Source organism: Psittacula echo (assembly GCF_963264785.1).
Source record: "Psittacula echo genome assembly, chromosome: 5".
Classification (NCBI taxonomy): Eukaryota; Metazoa; Chordata; class Aves; order Psittaciformes; family Psittacidae; genus Psittacula; species Psittacula echo.
This window is the reverse complement of record NC_137739.1, coordinates 2,766,874-2,791,311: the sequence shown is the minus strand read 5'-3', so window position 1 is coordinate 2,791,311 and position 24,438 is coordinate 2,766,874. Positions and strand designations below refer to the sequence as shown.

The 24,438-nt window shown below is 62.1% G+C and overlaps 1 protein-coding gene across 1 annotated transcript; it reads left to right on the top strand.

Moving 5' to 3' along the window:
* Nucleotides 1–649: 649 nt before the first annotated feature.
* On the top strand, nucleotides 650–24,043 carry MYO15A (myosin XVA; the record flags this gene model as incomplete). The annotated part of the gene is made up of 63 exons (XM_080620213.1): nucleotides 650–3,547; nucleotides 4,358–4,440; nucleotides 4,593–4,656; nucleotides 4,742–4,851; nucleotides 5,070–5,144; nucleotides 5,344–5,434; nucleotides 5,825–5,928; nucleotides 6,438–6,501; nucleotides 6,576–6,689; nucleotides 6,862–7,023; nucleotides 7,111–7,224; nucleotides 7,326–7,384; nucleotides 7,598–7,721; nucleotides 7,811–7,906; nucleotides 7,986–8,117; nucleotides 8,491–8,616; nucleotides 8,762–8,839; nucleotides 9,205–9,359; nucleotides 9,478–9,523; nucleotides 9,631–9,755; nucleotides 10,297–10,414; nucleotides 10,506–10,681; nucleotides 10,754–10,838; nucleotides 11,065–11,118; nucleotides 11,262–11,343; nucleotides 11,437–11,567; nucleotides 12,274–12,369; nucleotides 12,460–12,695; nucleotides 13,499–13,677; nucleotides 13,779–13,851; nucleotides 13,995–14,186; nucleotides 14,309–14,387; nucleotides 14,464–14,577; nucleotides 14,840–14,960; nucleotides 15,094–15,146; nucleotides 15,272–15,335; nucleotides 15,423–15,561; nucleotides 16,240–16,330; nucleotides 16,412–16,508; nucleotides 16,680–16,801; nucleotides 16,917–16,976; nucleotides 17,172–17,247; nucleotides 17,998–18,113; nucleotides 18,197–18,315; nucleotides 18,397–18,538; nucleotides 18,764–18,875; nucleotides 18,993–19,067; nucleotides 19,426–19,631; nucleotides 19,702–19,832; nucleotides 19,911–19,977; nucleotides 20,108–20,180; nucleotides 20,350–20,423; nucleotides 20,497–20,579; nucleotides 20,745–20,875; nucleotides 20,955–21,049; nucleotides 21,430–21,507; nucleotides 21,751–21,847; nucleotides 22,212–22,372; nucleotides 22,465–22,598; nucleotides 22,690–22,823; nucleotides 23,360–23,493; nucleotides 23,719–23,859; nucleotides 23,942–24,043. 63 exons carry the CDS (start codon nucleotides 650–652, stop codon nucleotides 24,041–24,043), a joined length of 9,663 nt encoding a protein of 3,220 aa, XP_080476339.1.
* Between the last annotated feature and the right edge of the window lie 395 nt (nucleotides 24,044–24,438).

Here is a 24,438-nt window from a genome sequence, read left to right as displayed (position 1 = left end):
GAAAGGGGGGAAAGGGAAAGGGAAGGATGGGAAGAAGGGCAAAAAGGAGGCGCCCAACGAGTCGGAGGAGACGTCGGATGCGGAGCTGCTGAAGGAGGAGGAGAGTGAGGAGCCGGAGGTGGTGGTGGAGGAGAAGGAGAAGGATGAGGAGGAGGAGGTTGTGGAGGAGCCCAAGAAGGGGAAGGGGAAGGAGAAGAAGGGGGTACTCAAGGGGGTGGTGGGGAAGAAGCCAGGCAGGGGGAAGAAGGTGCAGCTGGTGCCGGAGGAGGAGGAGGAGAGCAAGAGCGATGCCGCGCTCACCAAGAAGAACCTGAAGGGCACCTCCAAGCTGGTGATGGGGCTGTCGGTCACCAATGCCAAGAAGAAGAAAGGAGCCAAAGGAGGTGCAGAGACCAAAGCACTCGTGGAGCCCAGCCCGGCTGAGGAAGAGGAGGCAGCGGTGGCAGCGGCAGCACCGAAGGCCCGGGCGAAGCGGAGCCTCCGCAGCACCTCCAAGCTCTTCGTGGGCTTCCAGAAGCTGGGTTTGCGCCGTCCCAAGAAGGCTCAGTTCAAGAACGCGTCGCGCTTCTTCTGGGGGCTGCACAAACGCAGCACCAACAAGAGGAAGAAGAAGAAGAACAAAGCGGTGCTCAAGTCCACCTCCAACCTCATGGTGCGCTTCAAGCGCGTGGGCAAGAAGAGGAAGGACGCATCCGGCAGCGCGCCGCCGGCGAAGCCGTCCTTCCTGCTGCTGCGGCGCGGCGCGGCCACCGCCGAGGACGAAGCATCCCTGTTCCGCCGGCGCCCGGAGAGGAAATTCAAGCCGCGGGCACAGGTGCTGAGCAAGGCGGCCGCCGCCACGGGCTGGCTGGCCAGGAAGGTGCTGAACCGGCGCGGGCGGCTGGCGGGGGGCAGCCGTGCGGCCGACACGGCCTGGCTGTCCCGGATCGGTGCCAGGAAGCTGCCGTTCCCTGCGGAAGACGAGATCCTCCGGCACCGGGCCAACATGAAGCGGATCCCCACTGGCAGCAGCAGGGGGTCGGGCCCCGGCGCGGCACGGCACAGCAGCATGGCGCGGAGGCCATCCCGGCGGCGCTCCCAGCGCGCATCCGCGGAGGCGCCGGTGCCGCGCTATGGGTGGGCTGAGGAGGAGGATGGAGCTTACAGGCACCGGCGTGGCTACAGCAAGGAGGAGGATGGGGTGTATGGATCCCGCCGTGGCTATGCCAAGAAGGAAGATGGAGCCTATGGCCACTGGCGCGGCTACGGCAAGGAGCAGGATGGAGCCTATGGTCCTCAGCGTGGCTACACTGAGGACGATGGAGACTATGGCCCTTGGCATAGCTACAGTGAGGAGGAGGATGGAGCCTACGGCCCTCAGCGTGGCTACACTGAAGAGGAGGAAGGCTATACCCAAGCCCCAGCCTATGATCCAGCATATGGCTATGAGGATGTGGGGCCGAGCCCCTACTCTGACTACCCTGGCTATGAGGCAGAGCAGGATTATGGCTTCTATGGGGGGGTTTGGGAAGAGGGAGACCCACAGGGACCCCCCTATGGCTACGCAGAGCTGGAGGATGAGGGACCATTTGGTGGCGGGTCCCCCCTTGCCCTCTATGACCCTTATGGCAGCGACCAGGAGTACGGCGAGGACACAGTGGGGCCTTTTGGCTACAGGGGGGACCCCTACGAGGACTTTGGGGACCCCGTCTCGGGCGGGTACCCTGGGGGTGAGTACCCTGAGCACCGCATCCAGTACAGCGAGGGGGGGTGGGCACCGCATGCCCAGTCCTGCAACCCCTATGCCCTGGCCCTGGAGGAGATCACGGAGGCCGAGGAGCCCGAGGAGTGGGATGAAGAGGAGGAGGAGGACAAGGAGTATCCCTTCTCCATCCTCAGCGCCTCCTCGCTGCGGGGCATGCGGGACACGCTCTCCTCCAAGCTCTCCCTCAATCGGAAGTTCCGGCTCTTCCCCCGGCCTCAAGTCAAGCTTTTCGGCAGGGACCGCCTCGATGTCCCCCTCCCGCCGTCCCCCCATCTCCCCCCGGCCCGTGATGAGGATGACTACGATGAGTACGAGCCTCCAGCAGCAGCCCCCAGCCCCACAGCATCCCGGGGCCGCCGCGTTGCTGCAGCGCGGGCGTGCGGGAGCCCCTTGGGGCAGTTCCTGCAGCGCTCCCTCTCGCAGCCCCCCAGCCGCCCTCCGCGGGCTGCAATGGGACCCCGGGACCCCCGCGCCCCACAACCCTTCTATAGGCGCTCTGGCCGCAGGATGGAGAGCGCCGCAATGGGGACCCGAGACCCCTCTCCTCCACCCAGGGACCCTTCCCCACCAGCGAGGCCCTGGGGGCAGCCCCGGCTCCCGTCCCTCCGTAACCCCTTCGCCAACGCGGGGCGCTCCCCATCCCCGCCACCGACCCGGCAGCGCCCCGAGGGCCCGCGGCGCTCCCCTTCCCTCGGCGCCAGCATCCGCCGGTTCGGCCCCGACCCCCCCGCCCCGCCGCCATCCGCGCCCCGCTCCCCGGGCCCCGGGGGGAGGCGTTTGGGGGTGCCCGCAGCGGGGTCGGGGAGACCCCGGTCCTTGCGGCAGAGCAGCCCCCCCGGGCTGCCGCTCCCCCAGGCCTGGCCCCGGCTCCCCGAACCCCCCACCAAGGCTGTGAAGCCGCTGCAGAGATCCCCCTTCATGGCATCGACCTCCCGGCCCGGCAGCCGCCGCCTCGGCCCCTCTTGGGACGCGGAGCTGCCCCCCTGGCAGGGCGCTGCTGCTGGGGTGCCCCCCCCGCCCAGCCCCGCTCCTGCTACCCCCAAAACCTTCATCCAGCGCATCGGGCAGCCCCTTGCCGGGATGACCCCGCGCTCCCCCCCTGCCCGGCCATCCCCTGCCGAAGCGAGCAGCCCAATACGCTCCATGGGGCAATCGCTGGCATCGCTGCTTGTGAGGAGCATGGCCCCTTCTGCAACCCCCCCATCCCCACCGCCCGCCCGCCGCTCTTCCTCCCGCTCACCCTCCTCTCCCCAGCGCCCATCCCGGCGGGACGGAAGCACCCGCAGATCACCGAGCCCCCCCCCGGGGCGCCGGGGCTGGACCGACATCGGGCGCCCCATTGTCCCGTCCATCCCTCGCGGGGACCGGAGCCCCTCACCGCAGCGTCACGCCTCTTTCCCATCACCCCGCGGCAGAGCCCCCGGCTCCCCGGCCACCCCCCGCCATGGCCCTCGTGGCCCAGAGGCCGCCGACGGTGATGCTTTATCCGGGGAGGAGGGCGCGGGGCGCTACGCGGTGGTGACGCCGCAGGTACAGAGGTTGGGCTCCTTCCGACGGGCGTCCCGCATGTACAAGCAGCACTGGTCCACGCAGCACGTCGTGCGGGTGCGGGAGATGCCCGACGCCTGGACGGCAGAGCAGGGCCCCCCCCAGCTGCCCTCCCAGCGCGGCCGGCGGTGGGCGAGCCAGCGGGGAGCCGACATCGCCCGGTACCTGAGCCAGCGCTCGCCGGGGGGCGGCTGGAGGGACCGGCACCCCTGGGCGGACGGGTACCTGGGCAGCAAGCAGCCCTGGCGCAGCAAGGTAACGCCGGCGGGAGCGCAGCGCGGTGCCGGTGGTGGGATGGAGCTGTGGGATGAGCCGGTAGCACCAGGGACGGGGATGGAGGGAGCCCAATGCGGTGCCGGTGATGGGATGGAGCTGTGGGATGAGCCGGCAGCCGGAGGGACTGGGATGGATGGTGTATTGTGGTTGTGGGCTCCAGGGTGCGTGAAGCCATTAGAGCCAAGGGGGTTGCAGCACCCAGGGTGGGAGGTGAATGATGCTGGTGGGGGTCCTGCCATAGGGAGCAGGGTGGACGGGGGTTGTTATCGCCCGTTGCGTGTCCCCCCCCCCGTGCAAGGCCCCATCTGGGACACTTGATTCTCGCGTATGGAAATGCTGAGATCTGATCCCTGCGTGCTGACCCAGCTGGTGTCTGCTTTCCTGCCCGCTCTGGACCACTGCCAGTGCGGGCTCCTGCGTGCCATGCGCCCCGTGTCACCTCTGTGTGGGGCACAGGCATGGGGAGCAGCCCCCAGCCCCGCAGCTTGGCCCCCATCACAGCCCCCTTCCATCATCTCCCCTGGGGGTGCCACCTGGACCAGTCCCAAGGATGCTTCGGTGGCCTCATGTCCCCATTTCCAGTGCTGCTGCTATCCCCTAATGCACCACACTCTTGCTGGGGGACCTGTTTTGGGGCTGTGAGATGCTTGTTTGGGGTCCTTGCCATCACTGGCTGTGGGGTCCCCGTTTTGGGTCATCGATGGTGGGTTTGGGATGGTGGTGGCCAGATAGGACATTGGAGAGGGTTAGCACAGCCCTGCAGTGATGGCGCTGGGCTGCTCCATGCAGATGCAGTCACTGTGCAGCCTGCCCATCGTGCGGTACCAGGAGCCACAGGAGGAGGACGGGTTGGAGGACATGACCCAGCTGGAGTGAGTGTCCCTTGCCCCCCATCCATGCACTTACAGCCCTGACGGTTCCCATCCCAACATAGGGTCTGCTCCATCCTCCTGGGTATAAGCCTAGGGACAGCAAACACCTCCTGTCTGCCTGCCACCCCTAACACAGCCTCTGCTCCATGCAGGGACCTCCAGGAGGCCGCGGTGCTGAGCAACATCCGGACACGGTTTGAGCGCCAGCTCATCTATGTAAGCTTACGGGTGCACAGCATCTCTTGAGGACCCCAGGCGTGGGGTATTTTGGGGGTCAGCCCCCAAATCTGGCTCTCCACAGACCTACATCGGCAGCATCCTGGTGTCGGTGAACCCGTACCGGCTCTATGACATCTACGGCACGGAGCAGGTCCTGCAGTATGAGGGCAGAGCCCTGGGCGAGAACCCACCGTGAGTATTGGGGTGTCCCAAACACCCTGGGGTCAGGGGCACTTCTACCCATCGTTACCCTCCCCTTGGTCCTGCAGCAGCCTCCAGTGGTCCCAGGTCCCCAAGGACCCTCGTGTCAGGGTGCTGGCTGTGCTTGGGGATGCTCAGGGTGCACTGGGGTCCCAGTACTGGGGCAATGTGGCACCAAACCCCGCCAGTTCTGCCTCTTCCCACTCCAGGCACCTCTTTGCCATCGCGAACGTCGCCTACTCCAAAGTGATGGATGCCAAACACAACCAGTGTATCGTCATCAGGTGGGACACGGCCGTCCCCATGCATGGCCCTCCCTAATCAGTGCTGCCCTAATTGCTGGATGCAGGATGCTGCCACCAGCCCATCCTTGCAGCATCCCCTATGGGGATGGGGTGCTGGGTGGGTTTGGGGTCTGCAGACCCCGTTAACCCCCTCTTTGGTTGGTGATGGCCCCGTCTGTGTCCCCTCTCTGTGTTTCAGTGGGGAGAGCGGCTCAGGAAAAACTGAAGCCACCAAACTGATCCTGCGGTACCTTTCAGCCGTCAGCCAGAAGCGCAGCACTGCCCCGCAGGTACCTCCCTGTCCCCATCCCCTTGTCCCCCCTCCCTGCCCTCTCCTCCATCCCCTGCTCATGGCTCTGCTTCTCCCTCCTTATCCTTTGCTTCCACCTGGACCATGGCAGATAGAGGTACCGGAAGGGACACGTGGGCTGGGATGGTTCAAGGGGACTGAGCATCGTGGTGGTATCTCTGCCACATCACCCTGGATGCAGGGGGGGGATGCTGGGATGGATGTGGGAGCGTGGTCCATGCATGTACATGGGGTCCTTGTGCTCTCCTGCATCCTCATGCAACCTGGTCTCGGTGCACACCTTGAATTAAGGTGTCTGCATGGGGGCTGGAGGGTGTCGGAGTGGGGGTGTTGGGGTGCCTGGGTTGACCCCCATCTCTCCCCATTGCAGATCCTGGAGGCGACCCCCTTGCTGGAGTCCTTCGGCAACGCCAAAACCGTGAGGAACGATAATTCCAGCAGGTTTGGGAAGTTTGTGGAGATCTTCCTGGAGGAGTAAGTAATGATGAGTGCTGAGCAGCTCCTGCCTGTGGTGGGTCCCCTCCGTGTGTCCCTGGGGGTGCCTAACCGGGCCCCCAGCCCCGCAGTCCCTTGGTGCTGGGATAGGATGCACACAGGGATGCTTTTGGGGATAAATGGTAGGGAAAAGGGGGTGTTGCCTAAAGACAGGCAGTGTTCGCTGTCCTTAGGGTAGGGATGCTGCGCCCTGGGCTGGCACTGTGACCACTCTTTGTCCCTATGATGTCTCCCATTCCTATCCTTGCTCATCCCCACTGATCCCACTGGAGGATGCTCAATTTCCCCCTTGGGTGCAGCATCTTCAGCCCTAGCTTGGGAGCTGGATGCAGGGAACCTTACTCTGCCCATCCGTCACTTTTGGGGGTACCCGGGAACCAGAACCAACCTCCTGGTGCTGCAGGGAGCATCCGGATGGGCACTGGGATGGAGACACAGCCCCTGCCCATGCTGAGGCTGCAGCCGGGTGCCTGCTCTCACCCCTATAGCGGTTTGATCTGCGGTGCCATAACCTCGCAGTACCTGCTGGAGAAGTCCCGTGTGGTCTTCCAGGTGGGTGTGAGGCTCTGCCCCCCATCCCTGCCCTCCCCATGGACCCCATCCCACCCCGATCCTCTGCATCCCAGGCCAAGAGCGAGCGCAACTACCACATCTTCTATGAGATGCTGGCAGGGCTGCCCGCGCAGCAGCGGCAGCGGTACTGCCTGCAGGGCGCCGAGACATACTACTACCTGAACCAGGTAGGGTGACCCCAAACAGCCCCATAGCACCTTCCTTTTGGGGGGCTGACCAAGCTTTGGGGTGCTGCTGGGTTCCTGGATTCAATATGTGGATGGGGAGGGTGTCCCCCTCCACTGCTAGGGGCTGCCCCCCCCATGGCATCCATTGATGGCACGGACGGGGCAATTCCAGGGAGGGAACTGCGAGATTCCCGGGAAGAACGATGAGGAGGATTTCCACCGCCTGCTCACCACCATGGAAACGCTGAGCTTCAGCGTGGAGGAGCAGAACAGCATCTTCCGCATCCTCTCCTCCGTCCTCCACTTGGGCAACGTCTACTTTGACAAATACGAGGTACCCAAAGGGAGAGCCGAGCCCTGCTCCTTGATTCGGGATGCGGCAGAGAGGGGGGTCCCTTCATCGCCTCACTGTGTCCCATAGAGCGACTGTCAGGAGGTGGCCATGGTGGTGAGCGCCACGGAGATCCGGACGGTGGCTGAGCTGCTGCAGGTCTCCCCCGAGGGCCTGCAGAAAGCCATCACCTTCAAGGTGACGGTGAGTGCAGGGGGGACACAGGCAGGGAATGGGGTCCTTGGGGACCATGGTTTGTGATGGTGAAGCTCCATCGCACCCTTGGGTTTGGGCATCCCAACCAGGAGACGCTGCGGGAGAAGATTTTTACCCCTCTGACTGTCGAAAGCGCCGTGGATGCCAGGTAAAGGGGAAGAGGGGTCCCTAGAGATGGGGCAGGAGGTGGGATGCTGGGATGGGAAAGGGATGGCCAAGTCTCCCAGTGAGGATTAGGCTCTTGGTGAGTAAAACTGCAGCCCTGAGGGATGTCCTGTGCTATGATGGGTTCTGGCCACCATGGTGGTGGTGTGTGCCATGCCGTGCCATGCCAGAGCTCCAGCTCATCTTTCCCATTCAGGGATGCCATTGCCAAGACCCTCTACTCCCTGCTCTTCGGCTGGCTCACGGACCGCATCAACAAGCTGGTGTACCCGCGGCAGGAGGCCCTCTCCATCGCCATCCTGGACATCTATGGCTTTGAGGTGAGCAGGGTCCATCCCAGCTCCATCCCACCCAGCCACCAGCCCCGGTGCTGCAGGATCTCAGGCTGCATGGACCTTCCTTCTTGCAGGATCTCAACTTCAACAGCTTCGAGCAGCTCTGCATCAACTACGCCAACGAGTACCTGCAGTTCTTCTTCAACAAGATCGTGTTCCAGGAGGAGCAGGTTTGGGCCCTGTGAGCTGTGCAGGGCTCTGCCCCATGCCGAGCATCGCCATGGGGCTGACCGAGTGCTGGCCCCATAGGAGGAGTACCTGCGGGAGCAGATTGAGTGGAAGGAGATCCCCTTCAGTGACAACCAGCCCTGCATCGACCTCATCTCCCAGAAGCCCTATGGAATCCTGCGCATCCTGGATGACCAGAGCTGCTTCCCCCAGGTGAGGATGGCAGCACTGGGTGGTCGCCATGGTTGGGAATTACCATTCCCCAAGGATGCTTCATTCCTGGATAACCTGGGAGACTTCCCTGGGGTTCTCCAGGCTGGAAACAAGCCCCAGGAGGTCCTAGGTTGGTGCCATTGGAGCAACTTCCCCCAGAGGACTTGCTTTTGCAGGGATCACTGAGGACCCTGCTCTATATGAGAGAAGGGTGGTTGTGGGGTCTCTGATGGGGAAACTGAGGCACAGAGGAGCAGATGCCCATGACCAGTGGCAGAGCTGAGATCTGGTCCAGGCATCCCCATCCTGACGCCTACATCCCAAGGGCTGCTGAATGACCCGATCTGTGTCTCACCCCTGCATCCATCCCCAGGCCACCGACCACACGTTCCTCCAGAAGTGTCACTACCACCATGGGACGAACCCGCTATACACCAAGCCGAAGATGCCACTGCCCGAGTTCACCATCAAGCACTACGCAGGGAAGGTGACCTACCAGGTATGGGGTGGTGGGATGCTCAGCTGGGGTCTTCAGGAGGGTTAAAGAGGAGGTTTATGGGGTTGGGGCAGCTCAGGGGGTCCATCTATGGGGGCACATCCTGCCCTGCCTCTCCTTGCCCCTGTAAGGTTTTGCTCTTTGCCAGGTCCACAAGTTTTTGGATAAGAACTATGACCAGGTCCGTCAGGATGTGCTGGACCTGTTCATCAGCAGCAGGACCAAGGTAGGGCCGTGCTAGCCCCTGGTCCTGGGGACACACCAGGCATGGATAACCCCCTTCCATACACACCGCCCTTCGTGTCCCCAAGCATGTGTCCTCATGGCTGGTGAAGCCCAGTGGGACCAGAAGCAGAAGATGCCTCCTGTGCCTTCTTCCCATGGGGTCCTCTGGGCTTTGACCCCTCAAGCATTGGCACAAAGGGGGACACAGGGACTGCTCTTGTGCTTCCCCCTCCCTATCCAGGGAATCCAACTGCTAATAAGGGATATGGCTGGACAAAAAGGCAGTGGTTGGGCTGGGAAGAGGAGCCAGGATTGCTGCTCCATCCATCCACCTTCCTCCTCCCTAACCCTTCCCATCTCCCCAAGGTGGTGGCCAACCTCTTCTTCGGCCATGCCCAGGTGATGGCGCGGCAGAGGAGCCTCATCAGGAGGAGCAGCACCAGGACACGGCGGTACAAGGCTCCCACTGTGGCCGCCCGGTTCCAGCAGTCGCTCCTGGACCTGGTGGAAAAGATGGAGAGGTCAGGACAGGCAGGAGCACTGGGATGGTGGGAGCAGGGCGACCATGGACCAAGCCTGAGGTGGCTAGGCCGGCTTTGTCCTCTGTTCTCCGTGGCCAATGCAGTCTCTTCAATGCAGGTGCAACCCCTTCTTCGTGCGCTGTCTCAAACCCAACAACAAGAAGGTGAGAGCTCGGTCAGGCCTTCCCTGTCCATGGTGATGCCAATGCTGTGGTGGGCACACAGGGGTTTCCCTAATGGCCACTAAAGCTTCTTCCCATCTCCTCCCCAGGAGCCAGGGCTCTTTGAGGCTGACGTGGTCAGCAGCCAGCTGCGGTACTCAGGGATCCTGGAGACCATCCGCATCCGCAAGGAGGGCTTCCCCATCCGCATCCCTTTCCTCGTCTTCATCGACAGGTGCTTGGGAGCTGTGGGTTGGGTACCAGCATCCTGGTGAGAGTAGAGCACTGAATTAGTGGGTGTTTTGAGGGGCACTTTGGAGGGAGCTGGGAGCCCCCCTGCTTTGGTCCACAGCACCAGAAGAAGATGCTTTCTAGGTATAGAATCAAAGAATAATAGAATGGTTTGTGTTGGAAGGAACCTTAAAGCTCCTCCAGTTCCAGCCCCTGCCATGGGCAGAGACACCTTCCACTAGAGCAGCTTGTTCCAAGCCCCTGTGTCCAACCTGGCCTTGAACACTGCCAGGGATGGAGCATTCACCACTTCTTTGGGCAACCTCTTCCAGTGCCTCATCACTCTCATAGTAAAGAGTTTCTTCCTTATATCTAATCTGATCTCCCCCTGGTTCAGTTTAAACCCATTCCCCGTTGTCCTATTGCTACAATCCCTGAAGAAGAGTCTCTCTCCAGCATCCTTGTAGCCATGGTGACCATCACGCAGGAAGGGTCCACACTGCTGGTGGGATCTGGTGTGGTGATGGTGTTACGGGCTTACCCAGGTACCGCTGCCTCGTTGACATGTGGTCCAACGTCATTCCCAATGGCGCCAACTGCGTGGAGATGCTGAGGAACCTCTGCCCCGTCAGCCCCAGCATGTACTACGTCGGTGTCAGCAAGGTGCTTGTCCCGGGCAGGGGGTTTAGCTCCGGTGATGCCCTTGGGGATGGCAGCCGAGGTGGGGCTCTCACAGCATCATCCCCTTTCCCAGCTCTTCCTGAAGGAGCAGCTGTACCAGGCCCTGGAGAGCAAGCGCTCTCGTGCCCATCACTTGGCCGCGCTCACTCTCCAGCGCTACGCTCGCACCTTCTTCATCAAGAGGCGCTTCCGCTCCCTCCGCAGGAAGATCGTCCTCCTGCAGAGCCGGGCGAGGGGATACCTGGCCAGGTTGGGGTCCCTGGAGGTGGTGGGTGGGCTCTGAAGGGTGCCGGAGGGTGATGGGTGCTCTCCCCATCGCAGGCAGCGGTACCGGCGCATGCGGCACACACTCATCAAGTTCAGGTCGCTGGTGCACATCTATGTGAACCGCCGGCGGTACCTCAAGGTGAGGGTGGGGATGGCGCATCCATAACGGGGTCCTGGGCATCCGTTTCCTCCCTGCTGCATGCTCGGTGGTGGGTCTGCAGCCTGAGCCCCACAGACCCCATCTCCACCATCTCCTCCGTGCCCCATGGTGCTCTTTGGCATGGAAGCCTGTTGATGCTGGGGACAAATGGCTGCCTCTTGGCCTTCCTCATGGCATGGGCTCAATGTGGGTGCTCTGCTTGCAGAGGAAGGAAGATGCCCGCCGGCAGGCAGAGGAGGAGAAGGAAAGGATGAAGCAGGTAACGGCTGTGCAGCACTGCGGGAAGCACACATGTGATGCTACGCAACCCGTGTTGCTCTCATCCCTGCCATGTGCTCACCCATCCCCATGCTGAGGCACCCATGGGTGCCGGGGTGCTGCATCCTTGCTCTGTGCCCGCAGGAGCTGACCAGGAGGGAGGTGGTGGACGTCACCCACCTGGAGATCCCGGCCGAGCTGATGGGGCTGCTGGAGGCCGCCGCAGGTGAGTGTGTCCTGCGGGGAGGCCGGCACCGCTCCCAGCCCCTTCTCCCCATCCATCCCTATGGCGGTGCCGCATCTGCCCGCTGTGCCGCAGCCGCCCGGGAGGTGAACGCCGGCTGCGTGGTCCTGGTGCCGCCGCCGGCGCTGCAGCCCGACTCGCAGCTCACGCTCCCGCTCGACATCAACGAGTACCCCATGGCCAAGTACGTGCGGGGCCACTTCCAGGTAAGGTGGGCGCCGGCGGCGGGGAACCTGCCCCGTGGGCAGCCGCGGTTTGGGGACTCCTCGGTCGTGAGCGCTCAGGTCCAGGGTCCCCCGCGGAGGGGAGTCCGGAGGCTCCTCCCTCTGCCCCACCGCGCTCTGCCCCGGCTTCGGCCCCGGGGATGCTGCGGGGTGCGAGAGGGGCCGGACCCGGGGGGGCTGCGGTGCTGCAGGGAGCCGGCTGCCGCCTCCCTCCCTCCCCGTGGGTTCCTGTCGTCTCCAGAGGCCGGGGGGACCCCGCTGAGGCTATGGAGAGACACCCGCCGAGCCCTCCTGGACGCCCGACGCGGGGCAGATCCGGAAACGCTGGGGCGGGAGACCAGGTCGCTTTGTTCCCGGGATCCCAGCCCCATCCCTGGTCTCTTTTCCTCCCTTCTCCTCCTCGCCTCCTATTTTTGCCGTGTGTTTCCCAGTCCTCAGCATCCCAAATGACAGCGCTGGGGCCGGATCCTGCTCCCAGCCTTACCAAGGTGCCAGCATCCTTGGTGCCACTGAGACCATTTGAAACCACTGCTGGGAGGCTGCCGGCCCCATCCTGCCCCCCAGCCCTTTTGCAGCCCCATAGTCCCCATCCAGCATCAACCCCATGCTCAGTACCATGGGGCTGGTCCCTCATAGCCTGAGCCTGTTCCCAGGGCTGGGGTAGCCACGGGTGCGGGTGTCACCGCAGGAACCAGCGTTCGGGATGCTGACAGCCCCATTGATGGCTCCTCTCACCCGGCTGGATGAGGAGCTGTGCCACGAGGCGCTGAGCCTGTTCCAGCTGGTAGGTGGGATGGCACAGGATCCATCACCGTGGTTCCCTGCCTGCTCCCTGCGTGGGGCCGGAGGGAAGGACCTTGCTGTCCCCTCTCAGATCCTGCGGTTCATGGGGGACCCGGCGCTGGGAGGCTCACAGGAGACCCTCTTTGGCAACTACATCGTGCAGAAGGGGCTGTCGGCGCCGGGGCTGCGGGACGAGCTCCTGGCACAAGCGGCCAACCAGGTCTGGCGCAACACCAACGTCAACAACGAGGAGCGGGGCTGGCTGCTGCTGGCCGCCTGCCTCAGCGCCTTCCCCCCCTCCGCCGCCTTCGACAAGTACCTGCTCAAGTGAGATGGGGATGGGGAGAGGGGTGGGTGCTGGGGCTGGTTGGGATCCTTGGGGAGAGGCTGGGGATGCTGCTGGGGTGCTCTGGGATAGCCTGGTATATGTGGCTGAGGATGCTGCCTGGGTCAAGCTGGGGATGCTTTGAGGTCCATCCATGGTCTTCGGGGCCAGCTTGGCACTAGTGCCAAGGATGCTGTTGAGATCCCTTCAGGGATGCTTTTAGTCCCTCTGTGGTCCCCTGTGGCCAGCCTGGCACATGTGGCCGGTGATTATGCTCGGGTCCCTCTAGGATCCCTCTGGCCAGCCTAGCACACATTGTGCTGCCAAGATCCCTCCAGGAACGCTCTTAGTCTGTCCTGTGGTCCTCTGGGGCCAGCCTGACACATGTGCCTGAGGATGCTGCCCAGGTCCCACTGGGAATGTCCTGAAGTCACTCCATGATCTCTGGGGCCATCCTGGCACATGTGGCCAGGGATTATGCTCAGGTCCCTCCAGGATCCCTCTGGCCACCTTGGAATATATGCCCAGGATGCTGCTGAGATCCCTCCAGGGATGTCCTTAGTCCCTTTGTGGTCCTCTGGGGTCAGCCTAACACGTGCCCAGGGATGCCATGCAGGTCCCATTGGGGATGCTCTGAGGTCCCTACATGGTCCTTGGGTCCAGCTTGGAATACACGGTCAGGATGCTACCAAGATCCCTTCAGGGTTGCTCTCAGTCCCTCTGTGGTCCCTGGGGCCAGCCTGCCACGTGTGCCTACGGATGCTGCCCACACCCCTCCTCCTGCAGCATCCTCCTTTGCCTCCAGGTTCGTCTCTGACTATGCCTTCGCTGGCTACAAGCCGGTGTGCCAGCGCAAGCTGATGCACGCCATGGCACGGTCCCAGCTGGGCGCCGCGGCCGCCCGAGCCTACCCCCCATCACTGCTGGAGTGGACGGCGAACCGGCAGCAGGCCAGCATGGCGCTGGACCTGCACTGCTTCAATGGTGCTGGTGGCGTGGGGCTGGGGCATGCGGCAGTGAGGGTCAGACCCAGCTTGGGGCATGGGGGGACTGCTGGGTCCTGCTCACATCCCATCCCTCCCCAGGTGACCAGTTCTCCTGCCCTGTCCACTCCTGGGCCACAGGCGAGGACCTGGCAGGGGATGTCCTGAAGCACAGGTACCCACCAGCTCAGCACCCACCTGTTCTATGGGGCACAGCATCACCTTGGGTGACCCCAGCATCTCGGACCTGGGATGTTCACGGTGTCCTCATGGAGCCGGGGCACTGCTGGACTCCCATCCCCATCCCGCTGTTGGCAGGGGGCTGGTGGAGGGCTGGCGTGGCTGGTCCGTGGCCATGAAGGCAGGTGCCCAATGGGCCGAGCTGGCTGGTCATGACTATGTGCTGGACCTTATCTCCGACCTCGAGCTGCTCCGTGGCTTCCCCAAGCAGAAGTCCTGCTTCCTGGTCGCATGGGATGGAGCCGAAAGCCACGGCAGGGACAGCCGGGCGTAGGTACCCGGGCAGGGATGGGTTCCCCACTGGATGGGTGCCGGCAGAGGCATGGGATGGGGTCCTGGAGGTGATCTGGTACCCAGTGTGTGCACAATGAGCGCATCCTCTCCCTTTGCAGGGTGTTGGGACACGGCTTGGATTTGGATGAAGTGCCCCCTCCTCCAGCTATGAAAGCCCCAACACTGCCATCCACAGAGGTGTACCACCCCCATGGTAGGGCATCACCCCCTGACCCATGGTGGGACCATGCTGGTGAAGCTCTGCTGCTGACAGCTCATCCCTCCTTGTCCCCCAGGAGATGGGGAATTTGGGGAGCCACGCAGCCAGAAGGGTCTGGACCGGTACCTGGACAGCCTCTTCGATCCTGTGCTCTCCTATGGCAATGGGGTGAGAGGGAGTCCAGCATTTCAGGGGTGCAGTTGGCTTGACCTCCATCCATCCATCCATCCATCCACCCATTCATCATCCATCCATCCATCTATCCATCCACCCATTCATCATCCATCCATCCATCCATCCATCCATCCATCCATCATCTGTTCACCCATCCATCCACCCATCCATCCATCATCCATCCACCCATCCATCATCAATCCATCCACCCACCCATCCACCCATCCATCCATCCATCTATCCCATTGTCCCCCAGGAGCTGGAGAAGCCGGCTGCTGTCACACAGAGGATGAAGGGAAGAGGTGGTGCAGGAGGAGGGGATGGTGATGCTGATCACAGCAGACCTCCAGTGCCCGCAGAGGCACAGCAGCCAAGAGGTGAGCACCCTGAGCCAGCTCCCTGCCTTGGTTTCCCCTCCTTATCCCTGCAGTGGGGTCATCCCTGCACCCCATAGCCCCGGTTTGGGGGTACAGGACACCCCGTCTGAGCATTGCCCTTTTGGCATCACAGGCACGGGGCCAGTCCCATCCTCTCAGCACCGGGCAGATGCCAACCAGCTGCCGGTCAGTGGGGCAGAGCTGGGGCTCTGGGAGGGATCGGGTCCTGCCCCACAGCTCTCCTGGGCAGCTCTGTGGGGCTGGGGGCAGCAGGGGGGGTCTGGATGCTCACAGTAGGGTGTCCCTTGCAGGGCAGAGCAGCAGAGGGGACACCAACCCGTGCCCCCCAGCCCCGGCCCTACATGCAGAAAGCAGGTAAGGGGTCCCAGTGCAATGGGGTGTCAATGGGGGCTCGTGTCAGCCCCAGGAGTGAGCCCCTGTGCCATGCGCTTGGCCCCACAGCCCTCGTGGGCCGGCGGTGGCCGGGAGAGCTGGTGCGGAATTCCCGGCTCAACTCGGAGCACTTCCCGCGGCCCACACACGACATCCGGAACATCATCCGGCAGTGCCAGCCGGCCTCGCGGGGATCCCAGCCCCACAGGTACCCCTGCGCCCCAGCGAGGCACCGGCCTCTCCTGCATATGGGTGCATGTGCTGGGATGCAGGCAATGCTGGGGATGCAGGTGATGCCAGGTAGAGGTGATGCCTGGATGCAGGTGATGCTGGGGTACAGGTGATGCTGGGGGTGCAGGTGATACCAGGATGCAGCTAATCCCAAGGTTCAGGTGATGCCAGGATGCAGTCAGCATGCAGCCAATGCCAGGGTGCATGTGATGCTGGGGTACAGGTGATACGGGTGTACAGGTGATGCTGGCAGTGCAGGTGATTCCAGGTAGAAGTGATGCTAGGATGCAGCTAATGCTGGGGTGCAGATGATGCTGGGGTGCAGGCAATGCTGGGATACAGGTGATGTTGGGAATACAGGTGGTGCAGGAGGTATGCAGCTAATACCAGGGTGCAGATGGTGCCAGGTAGAGGTGATGCTGGGTTGCAGCTAATGCTGGGATACAGGTGATGCTGGGGTGCAGGTGATGCTGGGGTACAGGCATGCTGGGATACAGGTGATGCTGGGGTACAGGCATGCTGGGATACAGGTGATGCTGGGGTACAGGCATGCTGGGATACAGGTGATGCTGGGGTACAGGTGATGCTGAGGTACAGGCATGCTGGCATACACATGATGCTGGGGTGCAGGCTATGTGAGGTGCTGTCTCCACAGCAAGCTCTTTGGGAAGAAGCAGGACCCCCACGAGGAAGCCATGCAGATCCTGAAGGAGCAGCTCTCGGCATCCTCAGTGCCAGTGGCTGTGGTAGGGATGCAGCCACCCCATGGGCCCCACAGCAGGCTGGGGGGGGTCACCATCCCCAACCGCAGTGACTCTGCCTCGCAGGGGCCCAAGGAGGTGGGGGCCACGGTGAAGCCGGTCACCGGCAGCAGGTACCCACTGCGACCACCAACGGGGCATGCAGTGGCCACCCGGTCCCCAGGTACTGCAGGGCAGTGGCACTTGGGGGGGGTCCAGTTCTACAGCATCCTCATGGGATGACCTCTGTGTCCAGATAAACCCTCCCTGGTCCCCGTGCCTCAGTTTCCCCTTGTGGAGAGGGGCTATTGGTGGCTCCCTCTAGGGATGTGCAGGACTTTCCATCCCTTTCCAGTCTCTGTGTCACGGGAGCTCCCATCTGAGGTGCAGCAGGTCCAGACCCAGCTGCACCGGAGCTGCAGTGAGGACTTTTACACCTACCACAACGTGCCCTGGAAAATATACATCCGGAAGGAGGTGCGGGGAGGGGACAGGGATGGGGACAGGATGGTGTGGAAGTGCTATGGGGATAAAGGGGGGCTTGTAGCTAAGTTCGGGGCAGTGACGGTGGTGCTGGTGTCCCTCCTGGCAGGTTTTCTACCCCAAGGACAGCATCAACAGCCCATTGCTGCTTGACCTCATCTTCAGGCAGGTGAGGTCCCCTGGGAGCTGGCGTACCCCCTCATACCATTGGGGTGATGGTTCACTCATCCCACTGCATCCATCCCCATGCCGAGCTGCTATGAAGGAGCAGGGGGTCCCTGCTGGTTACCCCAAGGCAGGGGAGCAGGCAGGGCAATGGGGCTGGAGGTGCACGGAGCCCCACTGCTCCTCACCCCCTCCCCAGATCTTCAATGATGTGCTCTCCAACACCTGCATCCGGCTCAGCCAGGAGGAGCGGCTCCGACTGAAATCCCTCTTTGGTAACCTGCGTCCTGCTGCTCCAAGGGGTGGGGGGGACACTTATGGGGGCCCAAACCTGGGGGGCTCACACCCATCCATCCTCATCTCCTGGGCATCTCCAAGCCGTTAAAGCTGGGGTAGTTTTGACTCCAAATGCAATGAACCCCTGCGATGCAGGGATGCTGGAGAGGGACTCTTCATCAGGGACTGTAGCGATAGGACAAGGGGTGATGGGTTCAGACTGAAACAGGGGAAGTTCAGGTTAGATCTAAGGCAGAAGCTCTTCCCTGTGAGGGTGCTGAGGCGCTGGCACAGGGTGCCCAGAGAAGCTGTGGCTGCCCCATCCCTGGCAGTGTTCAAGGCCAGGTTGGACACAGGGGCTTGGAGCAAGCTGCTCTAGTGGAAGGGGTCCCTGCCCGTGGATGAGCTTTAAGGTCCCTTCCAACCCAAACCATTCTGTGAGTCTATGATTTAGTGCTCCACAAAGCCACGAGTTGTGTCAGGTCTCAGCCTGGTTTGCTGCATTAGGATAATGATGCACCAAGGGTGATATCATGGTCCTGCCAGGCTTGGGAAGGGGATGAGCATCCACACTCTTGCTGTGAACCCTGTGTCTGGATCCCCCCTGGGGTATATATATACACACACACGCACACACGTATATATACTATATATATATATGCTGGGGTGTATACTATATATATAGTATGAGACTATAGTGTATATATAGTATATGATAAATACTCACCAGTGGCTCTTTCTCCCCACAGCGGAAAACAAACTGGACTCCTTCAGCCCCGTGGCCACCGAGAGTGTCAAGAGGGAGATCATTGCTGCCGCCCGCGATGGCTGCGATGTGTATTTCTCTCGCCTCTTCCCTGCCACGGTGAGGGTCCAGCCATGGGGCAGGTCAGCGCTGGGTACACCCCATCCCTGTGCCCCACGCTGAGGCAGGGTCCTACCCCACAGGGCAGCGTGGGGACGGGAGTGCAGATCCTGGCTGTGTCCCACACTGGTGTCAAGCTGCTGCGGATGGTGAAGGGCACCAATGTGCCCGGGGAGCAGCTGAGGGTGCTGAGGGCGTACGGGTAGGAGCGGGGACCCCCGTGGTCTGGGTGCGATGGGTGCTGTGGGTACCGGGTGTTTCAGCATCCCCTCATCCTCCCCAGCTATGCCGATGTGCTGTTCGTGACCACCCCGTCCAGGAACATGCTGGAGCTCAACCTGCGCAGCGAGAAGCTCATCCTGTTCTCTCCCAAAGCCCCCCAGGTCAAGGCTATGGTTGACCACTTCATCACGGAGCTCAGGAAGGTGTGGGGGGGGTGCCCCAGGGCTGGGGACATGTCCTGTGTGCACACACTTAGGGGGCCGGGGTGGGTACCCTGTAAATGGGACCATGCCTGGGGTGATGGTGGGTACCGTGGGGTGGGTTTGTGGCTGTGGGTGCTGGGTGGGATGTGGTGTACATGCGTGTACATGTGTGTGCATGCGTGTGTCTGCATGCACGGGCTGTGCCAGCCCCCCCCCTGTGCCCAGGACTCCCAGTACGTGGTGGCTGTGAGGAACTACAGCCCAGAGGACAAGGGCCAGCTCAGCTTCCACAAAGGGGACATCATCCACCTGCAGCAAATGAAGCATCCCGAGAGAGGTGAGTGGTCCCCCCATGCCAAAACACCCGCAATGTGGGGCACAGGGGGGCAGGACTGATGGATTCTGGATCCTGGATGTCGATATGCCTTGATGACACCCCGTGATGTCCCCACAGACCACTACTATGGCTGCGTGGTCCGCAAGAAGGTGATGTACCTGGAGGAGCTGAAGACGGGCACCCAGGACTTTGGTGGGTGCTGTGCTGTCCCCATGCATGTCCTTGGTGTGCATACACTGCCCTGGGGCTGGGGTATGGGGCAGGATGCTGCCTCTGCCACCCCTCAGCAGGATGGGTCAGGCTCTTCTTGGTACCAACCTGATGCAGGGGGATGCTCCACTGCGGTTCCCACGCTGCCCCACATCCCAGCCAGAATTGGGCTTTGTGGCCCCTTCTCCATTCCTTTACATTGAGCAACATCAGTTTTTCCACCCAAATCCTACAACCAGACCCCTTGGAAAGGGCTTGGGGTGCAAAGGAGCAGGAGGGAACAGACAGGGGCTTTCTGGAGCTGCCAGCCTGGATCCATCCCCACATCTGCCCATTGCAGGGTGGAAGTTCGGTGCCATCCACGGCAGGTCGGGTCTCTTCCCTGCTGAATACGTCCAGCCCGTCGCAGCCCCGGACTTTGTCCATTTGCCAGCGGAGAGGAAAGAGGAGCCCAGGGACAAGCAGGGCAAGGTGGTGGCTTCAGCAGCCGTGGCTGTGGCCGTGGCCTCCACTGCCGTGGCGCAGGAGCTGGACCGCAAAAGCGAGGTGGGTGCTGATGCGGGGCTGTTGATGCGCGGGGCTGGATGTTCCTGGTACCCATTGCTCTGCTCCATAGGCATCCCCGGCCAGCACAGCAGAGGGTCCAGAGGGTGACAGCAGCGAGATGCTTGCAGACAGCACAGGGACCTGCCCCATGCTGGCCTTTGCCAGGCAGTATTTCCGTGCGGCACGGCATGGGGAGCCAATGTGAGCGCCCAGCGGTGGGATGGGTATGCCCTGAATCAGAGGCACCCAAGCTCATCTGCTCCTTCATCCCTCTCCCAGGGAACCCTGTGGGATGAAGGCCAAAAGGGACGTGCCCAATGTGATGGAGATGCTGACATTCAGCAAGGTAAGGGGAAGCGGGGTGTCCTTGCCTTGCTGTCACCTGCAGGTCTGGGCTCGGGGACTCTGTGAATGACACCCCAATGCACACCCCATCCCTCTGGTTGCTCCCGTTTGCTGATGCTCTCCTTCCTTAGACCCCCATCCAGGAGTCACTCATTGAATTCGTGGATGGTGGCATCAGCAAACTGGCCACGGAGGCGTTCCAAGGTAGGCAAGTGGCACCAGCACCCTGTCCCATCCCTATCCTTGGAGAAGGGTGGGAGCAGGACCAGGATGGGGTGGCCTGGAGGGGTCCAGGATGTTGCCCACACCCAGGGGACCATATCCCTGGGGAACGGATGGGATGAGCAGTACCAGTGCGTGGCTTTGTCCCCAGCTGTGATGAAGTTCATGGGCGACCATCCCCTGCGAGGGCAGACGGAGCTGGACAGTGTCTGCACCATCCTCAAGGTAAATCCTCTGTGTGGGGTGGTGGGTGCTGGGGGTGCCCTGAGCAGGGGGTGGCAGCTGTGCCTGTCCCCAGCTCTGTGCAGAGCACGAGGTCCTGCGGGACGAGGTCTACTGCCAGGTCGTGAAGCAGATCACCAACAACAGCAGCTCCAAGCCGTGAGTCCCTGCTCCCGTGCTATCCATCATCCCTGCTCCCGGGCCATCCATCATCCCTGCTGGCACAGCACAGCCTGGCACTGGGGACACTCGTTTGGGGACATGTGGGGGTGCCAAGCTCGCAGTGGCTCCATGGGGCCATGGGCATCCTCATCCTTCCCACAGGGATAGCTGCCAGAAGGGCTGGAGGCTGCTCTACATCCTCGCTGCTTACTACAAGTGCTCCGAGGTGCTCAGGCCCTTCCTGCTGGCCTTCCTGCAGGATGCTAGCAGGCACCCGGAGCTGCCTTTCCATGGTAGGGGCTGTGCACACCGCAAGGTACAGGGTACACGGGGCTCAGCTCCATCCCTCATCCCGGTCCCTGTCCCTGCCAGGCATCGCCAAAGCCTGCGAGCTGAACCTGCGGAAGACCCTGCAGTTCGGTGGCCGCAGCCTCTTCCCCAGCAGCACAGAGCTGAGGGCCATGGTGGTGAGGATGGGTGCTGATGGGTGCATACAGGGTGCAGGGCAGGGATGATGCCAGCTTGAGATCACTCCAGAGGTTCCAGGTCCTCTTATGGGCTTAGGATCCTCCCCTAGACACCGGAGCTGAGCTGATGGCCCCTTGCTGGTATGGGGAACATGGTCCTTTCTGGTCTGTCTTTGGGGGTACCTTGAGCATCCCAGTGAGGATGCAGCTCTATGCATGTGGGGTGAAGGGCACAGTGCCTCACCCAGGAAAAGATGGGCGACATACAGGATGATCCCCATGGGATGGTCCCTTGGGATAGTTTGGGGATTCAGGGTGTCCTTTAGGGTCTTGCTTTGCAAAGGTCCCCCCCTGCACCCCAATGTGTCCCCTCCATGCAGGCTGGACGCAGCGCCAAGCGCCAGCTCTTCCTCCTGCCTGGTGGCATTGAGAGGCACCTCAAGATCAAGACGTGCTCGGTGAGTTACAGGGGGCGAGAGGCTCTGTGTAGCCCAGGTACAGAATAACCCCCCCATTTGTGGGTGCCTTGGCGTGTAGATGTGGGGAGGGCTTCACCCCTTGGCTGTCCATGAGCTGGGGGACTTTGTCCTCCTCTTCCTTGGGGAGCAACACGGGATGAGCCTCAATGCAGGAGCTGCTGGTGGCCTGGAGTGTGGCAGGGGGACCTGGCAGCATCCCAGCCTCCTTGTCCCCATACACAGGTGGCTCTGGATGTGATTGAGGAGCTGTGCTGTGAGATGGGGCTGCAGCACCCAGAGGCTTTTGAGGAGTACATCCTCTTCGTGGTGACCGACAGAGGTGAGGGGCTGGTGGGGACAGGATGGCCATGCATGGTGGGTACCATGCATGATGGGTACTGTGTATGGTGGATATTGTGCATAGTGGGTGCCCTGTATGGTGGATGTCACATATGGTGGGTACGATGCATGGAGGATACCGTGCATGGAGGATGCTATGCATGAAGGGTACCAGGCATGGTGGATGCTGTGCATGGAAGATGCTTTACATGGAGGATGCTGTGCATGGAGGAAGCCATGCGTGAAGGGTACCATGCATAGTGGATGCTGTGCATGGAAGATGCTGTGCATGGAGGATGCTGTGCATGGTGGATGCTGTGCATGGAGGATGCTGTGCATGGTGCTCATCTCCTGGGGTGGGGCAGGGCAGAGTGTGCGGCCGCTGACCCGTCGGGAATACGTGCTGGATGTGGCCGCCGAGACGGAGCGCCGGGACACCAGCTACACCTTCTGGTGCCGCCGCGTGGTCTGGGGACAGCCCCTCAAGTTTGACAACGAGCTCTATGTCACCGTCCACTACAACCAGGTCGGGCCCCCCCACCAGGGCCATGTCCCTGTCCCCCCGCCATGAAGTGTGCTCCATCCCCAAGCCGTGCCCCTGTTCTCTGTCCCCTCCAGGTCCTTCCTGACTACCTCAAGGGGCTGTTCACTGTCCTGCCGCCTGCCAGGCCGGGAGAGCAGCACTTCCCACACCTGGCCAAGCTGGCTGCCCTCCAGCACCGAGCCAAGGACCACCATCGCCTCCCCACCGCGTACGGCTGGGAATGGAGGGTCCGGGTTGTGGGGCACATCCCATGGGGTGTAGGACTCCCCAGCCTGACACTGTCCCCTGGCTCCCTGCAGGCGGGAGGTGCAGGATTATGTCCCACCACAGCTCTTCCGCCTGCTGAAGGCTCAATCCTGGCTCCATATGGTGACCCAGCACATGCAGCAAGCGCAGGCACTCAGCGCCCACCAGGCCAGGGCACAGTTCCTGGGTGAGCAGGAGTGGGATGGAGCCAGGGAGGTGATGCTAATGAGGATGTGATGCTAATGAGGACACGCGCTAATGAGGATGCAGTGCTGCTGGAGATGCTGTCCTTGTGGTGATGCAAGGCTGCTGGGGTTGTGGTGCTGCTGAGGATGGGATGGAATGATGATGATGGGGATGCCCAGGAGGTGATGCTGATGAAGATGAGATGCTGCAGGGGTGTGATACCCTGGGTGGCTCATCCGTGGGGAGCCTGGGATAGGCCCAGCATGGAGCGAGGGATGCTGCATGGCCAGTGGGATGCTGCACATGGAGGGCAGGACCATGGCAGCATGACAGAGCAGGCTCCTTGGCCACCCATTTTCCCAGCAGGCTGCAACAGGGCCCCTTGACTGCTCCTGGGTCCAATCCTGGTCCTGGTTCAGCGCCAGGCTGTGGGAGCCCACCCAGCTCCTACCATGCATGGGGTTGTTTTGGTCCCTCAGCAGAGCAAGGCAGGACAGGGTGGTGATGGGCACTGAGACCCTGTCCTCCACCCCGCAGGGCTGCTGAGCGCCTACCCCATGTTTGGCTCATCCTTCTTCTACATCCAGAGCTGCAGCAACAACGCCATCGTCTCCCCCTGCATCCTGGCCGTCAACCAGAACGGCCTCAACTTCCTCAGCAAGGAGACCCACGTAGGTGGGGGGCTGCGGCGGGGGGACACCCCCTGCTCCTGTGCCCATCCCAGCAGGGACAGAGCCTGTGGCACCATGGGATGTGATGGTGGGAGGCGGTGATATCCCTCTCCAAAGCAGGGTCCAGGTGTAGCTCCATCAGCACACCCTGGGCTGCATCACCAGCATCCTCTGGTCCTCGGTCCCCTTGGGGCACATGGACCATCCCCTTGTCCCCTTCCTCAGGAGCCCATCGCCAAGTTCTCACTGAAGGAGATCCAATCCACACGGACACAGCGTCCCACGGCCGGGTCCAGCTACCCCTATGTGGAGATCACCCTGGGTGACCTCTTGGCGCACGGCATCACCCAGCTGCAGCTGGAGCAGGTTGGGGATGCTCGGGGGGCATCCGTGGTGGGGGTCCCATGGTGGTGGCAGGGCCACCAATGGTTGTGGACCCCTCCGGCAGGGGCTGGAGCTGTGCCGAGTGGTGGCTGCGCACATGGAGAGGTTGTTGGGAGCACGGGAGAAGAGGCTGACGCTGCCGCCCAGTGAGATCACCCTGCTCTGAGCACGCCATGGACCCACCATGGATCCCATCATGGACCCACCATGGGACCCACCATGGACCATCACCATGGGACACACATGGATCTCATCATGGAACCCACCATGGGACCAACCATGGACCACCACCATGGGACCCACATGGATCTCACCATGGAATCCCACCATGGATGCTGTTCCCTGGCTCCCCTGCACTGTTGTCCTTAGGGTTTTATACACGTCCATGAGCCCCGCCTGACGAAGTGTCCATGGCTTGTGCTGCACTCACTGCTGTCCCCGTGCCTCACTTCCCCCATTCCCGGTACCTCACTTCCCCCATTCCCAGTACCTCACTTCCCCCATTCCCAGTGCCTCACTTCCCCCATTCCCGGTGCCTCACTTCCCCCATTCCCAGTGCCT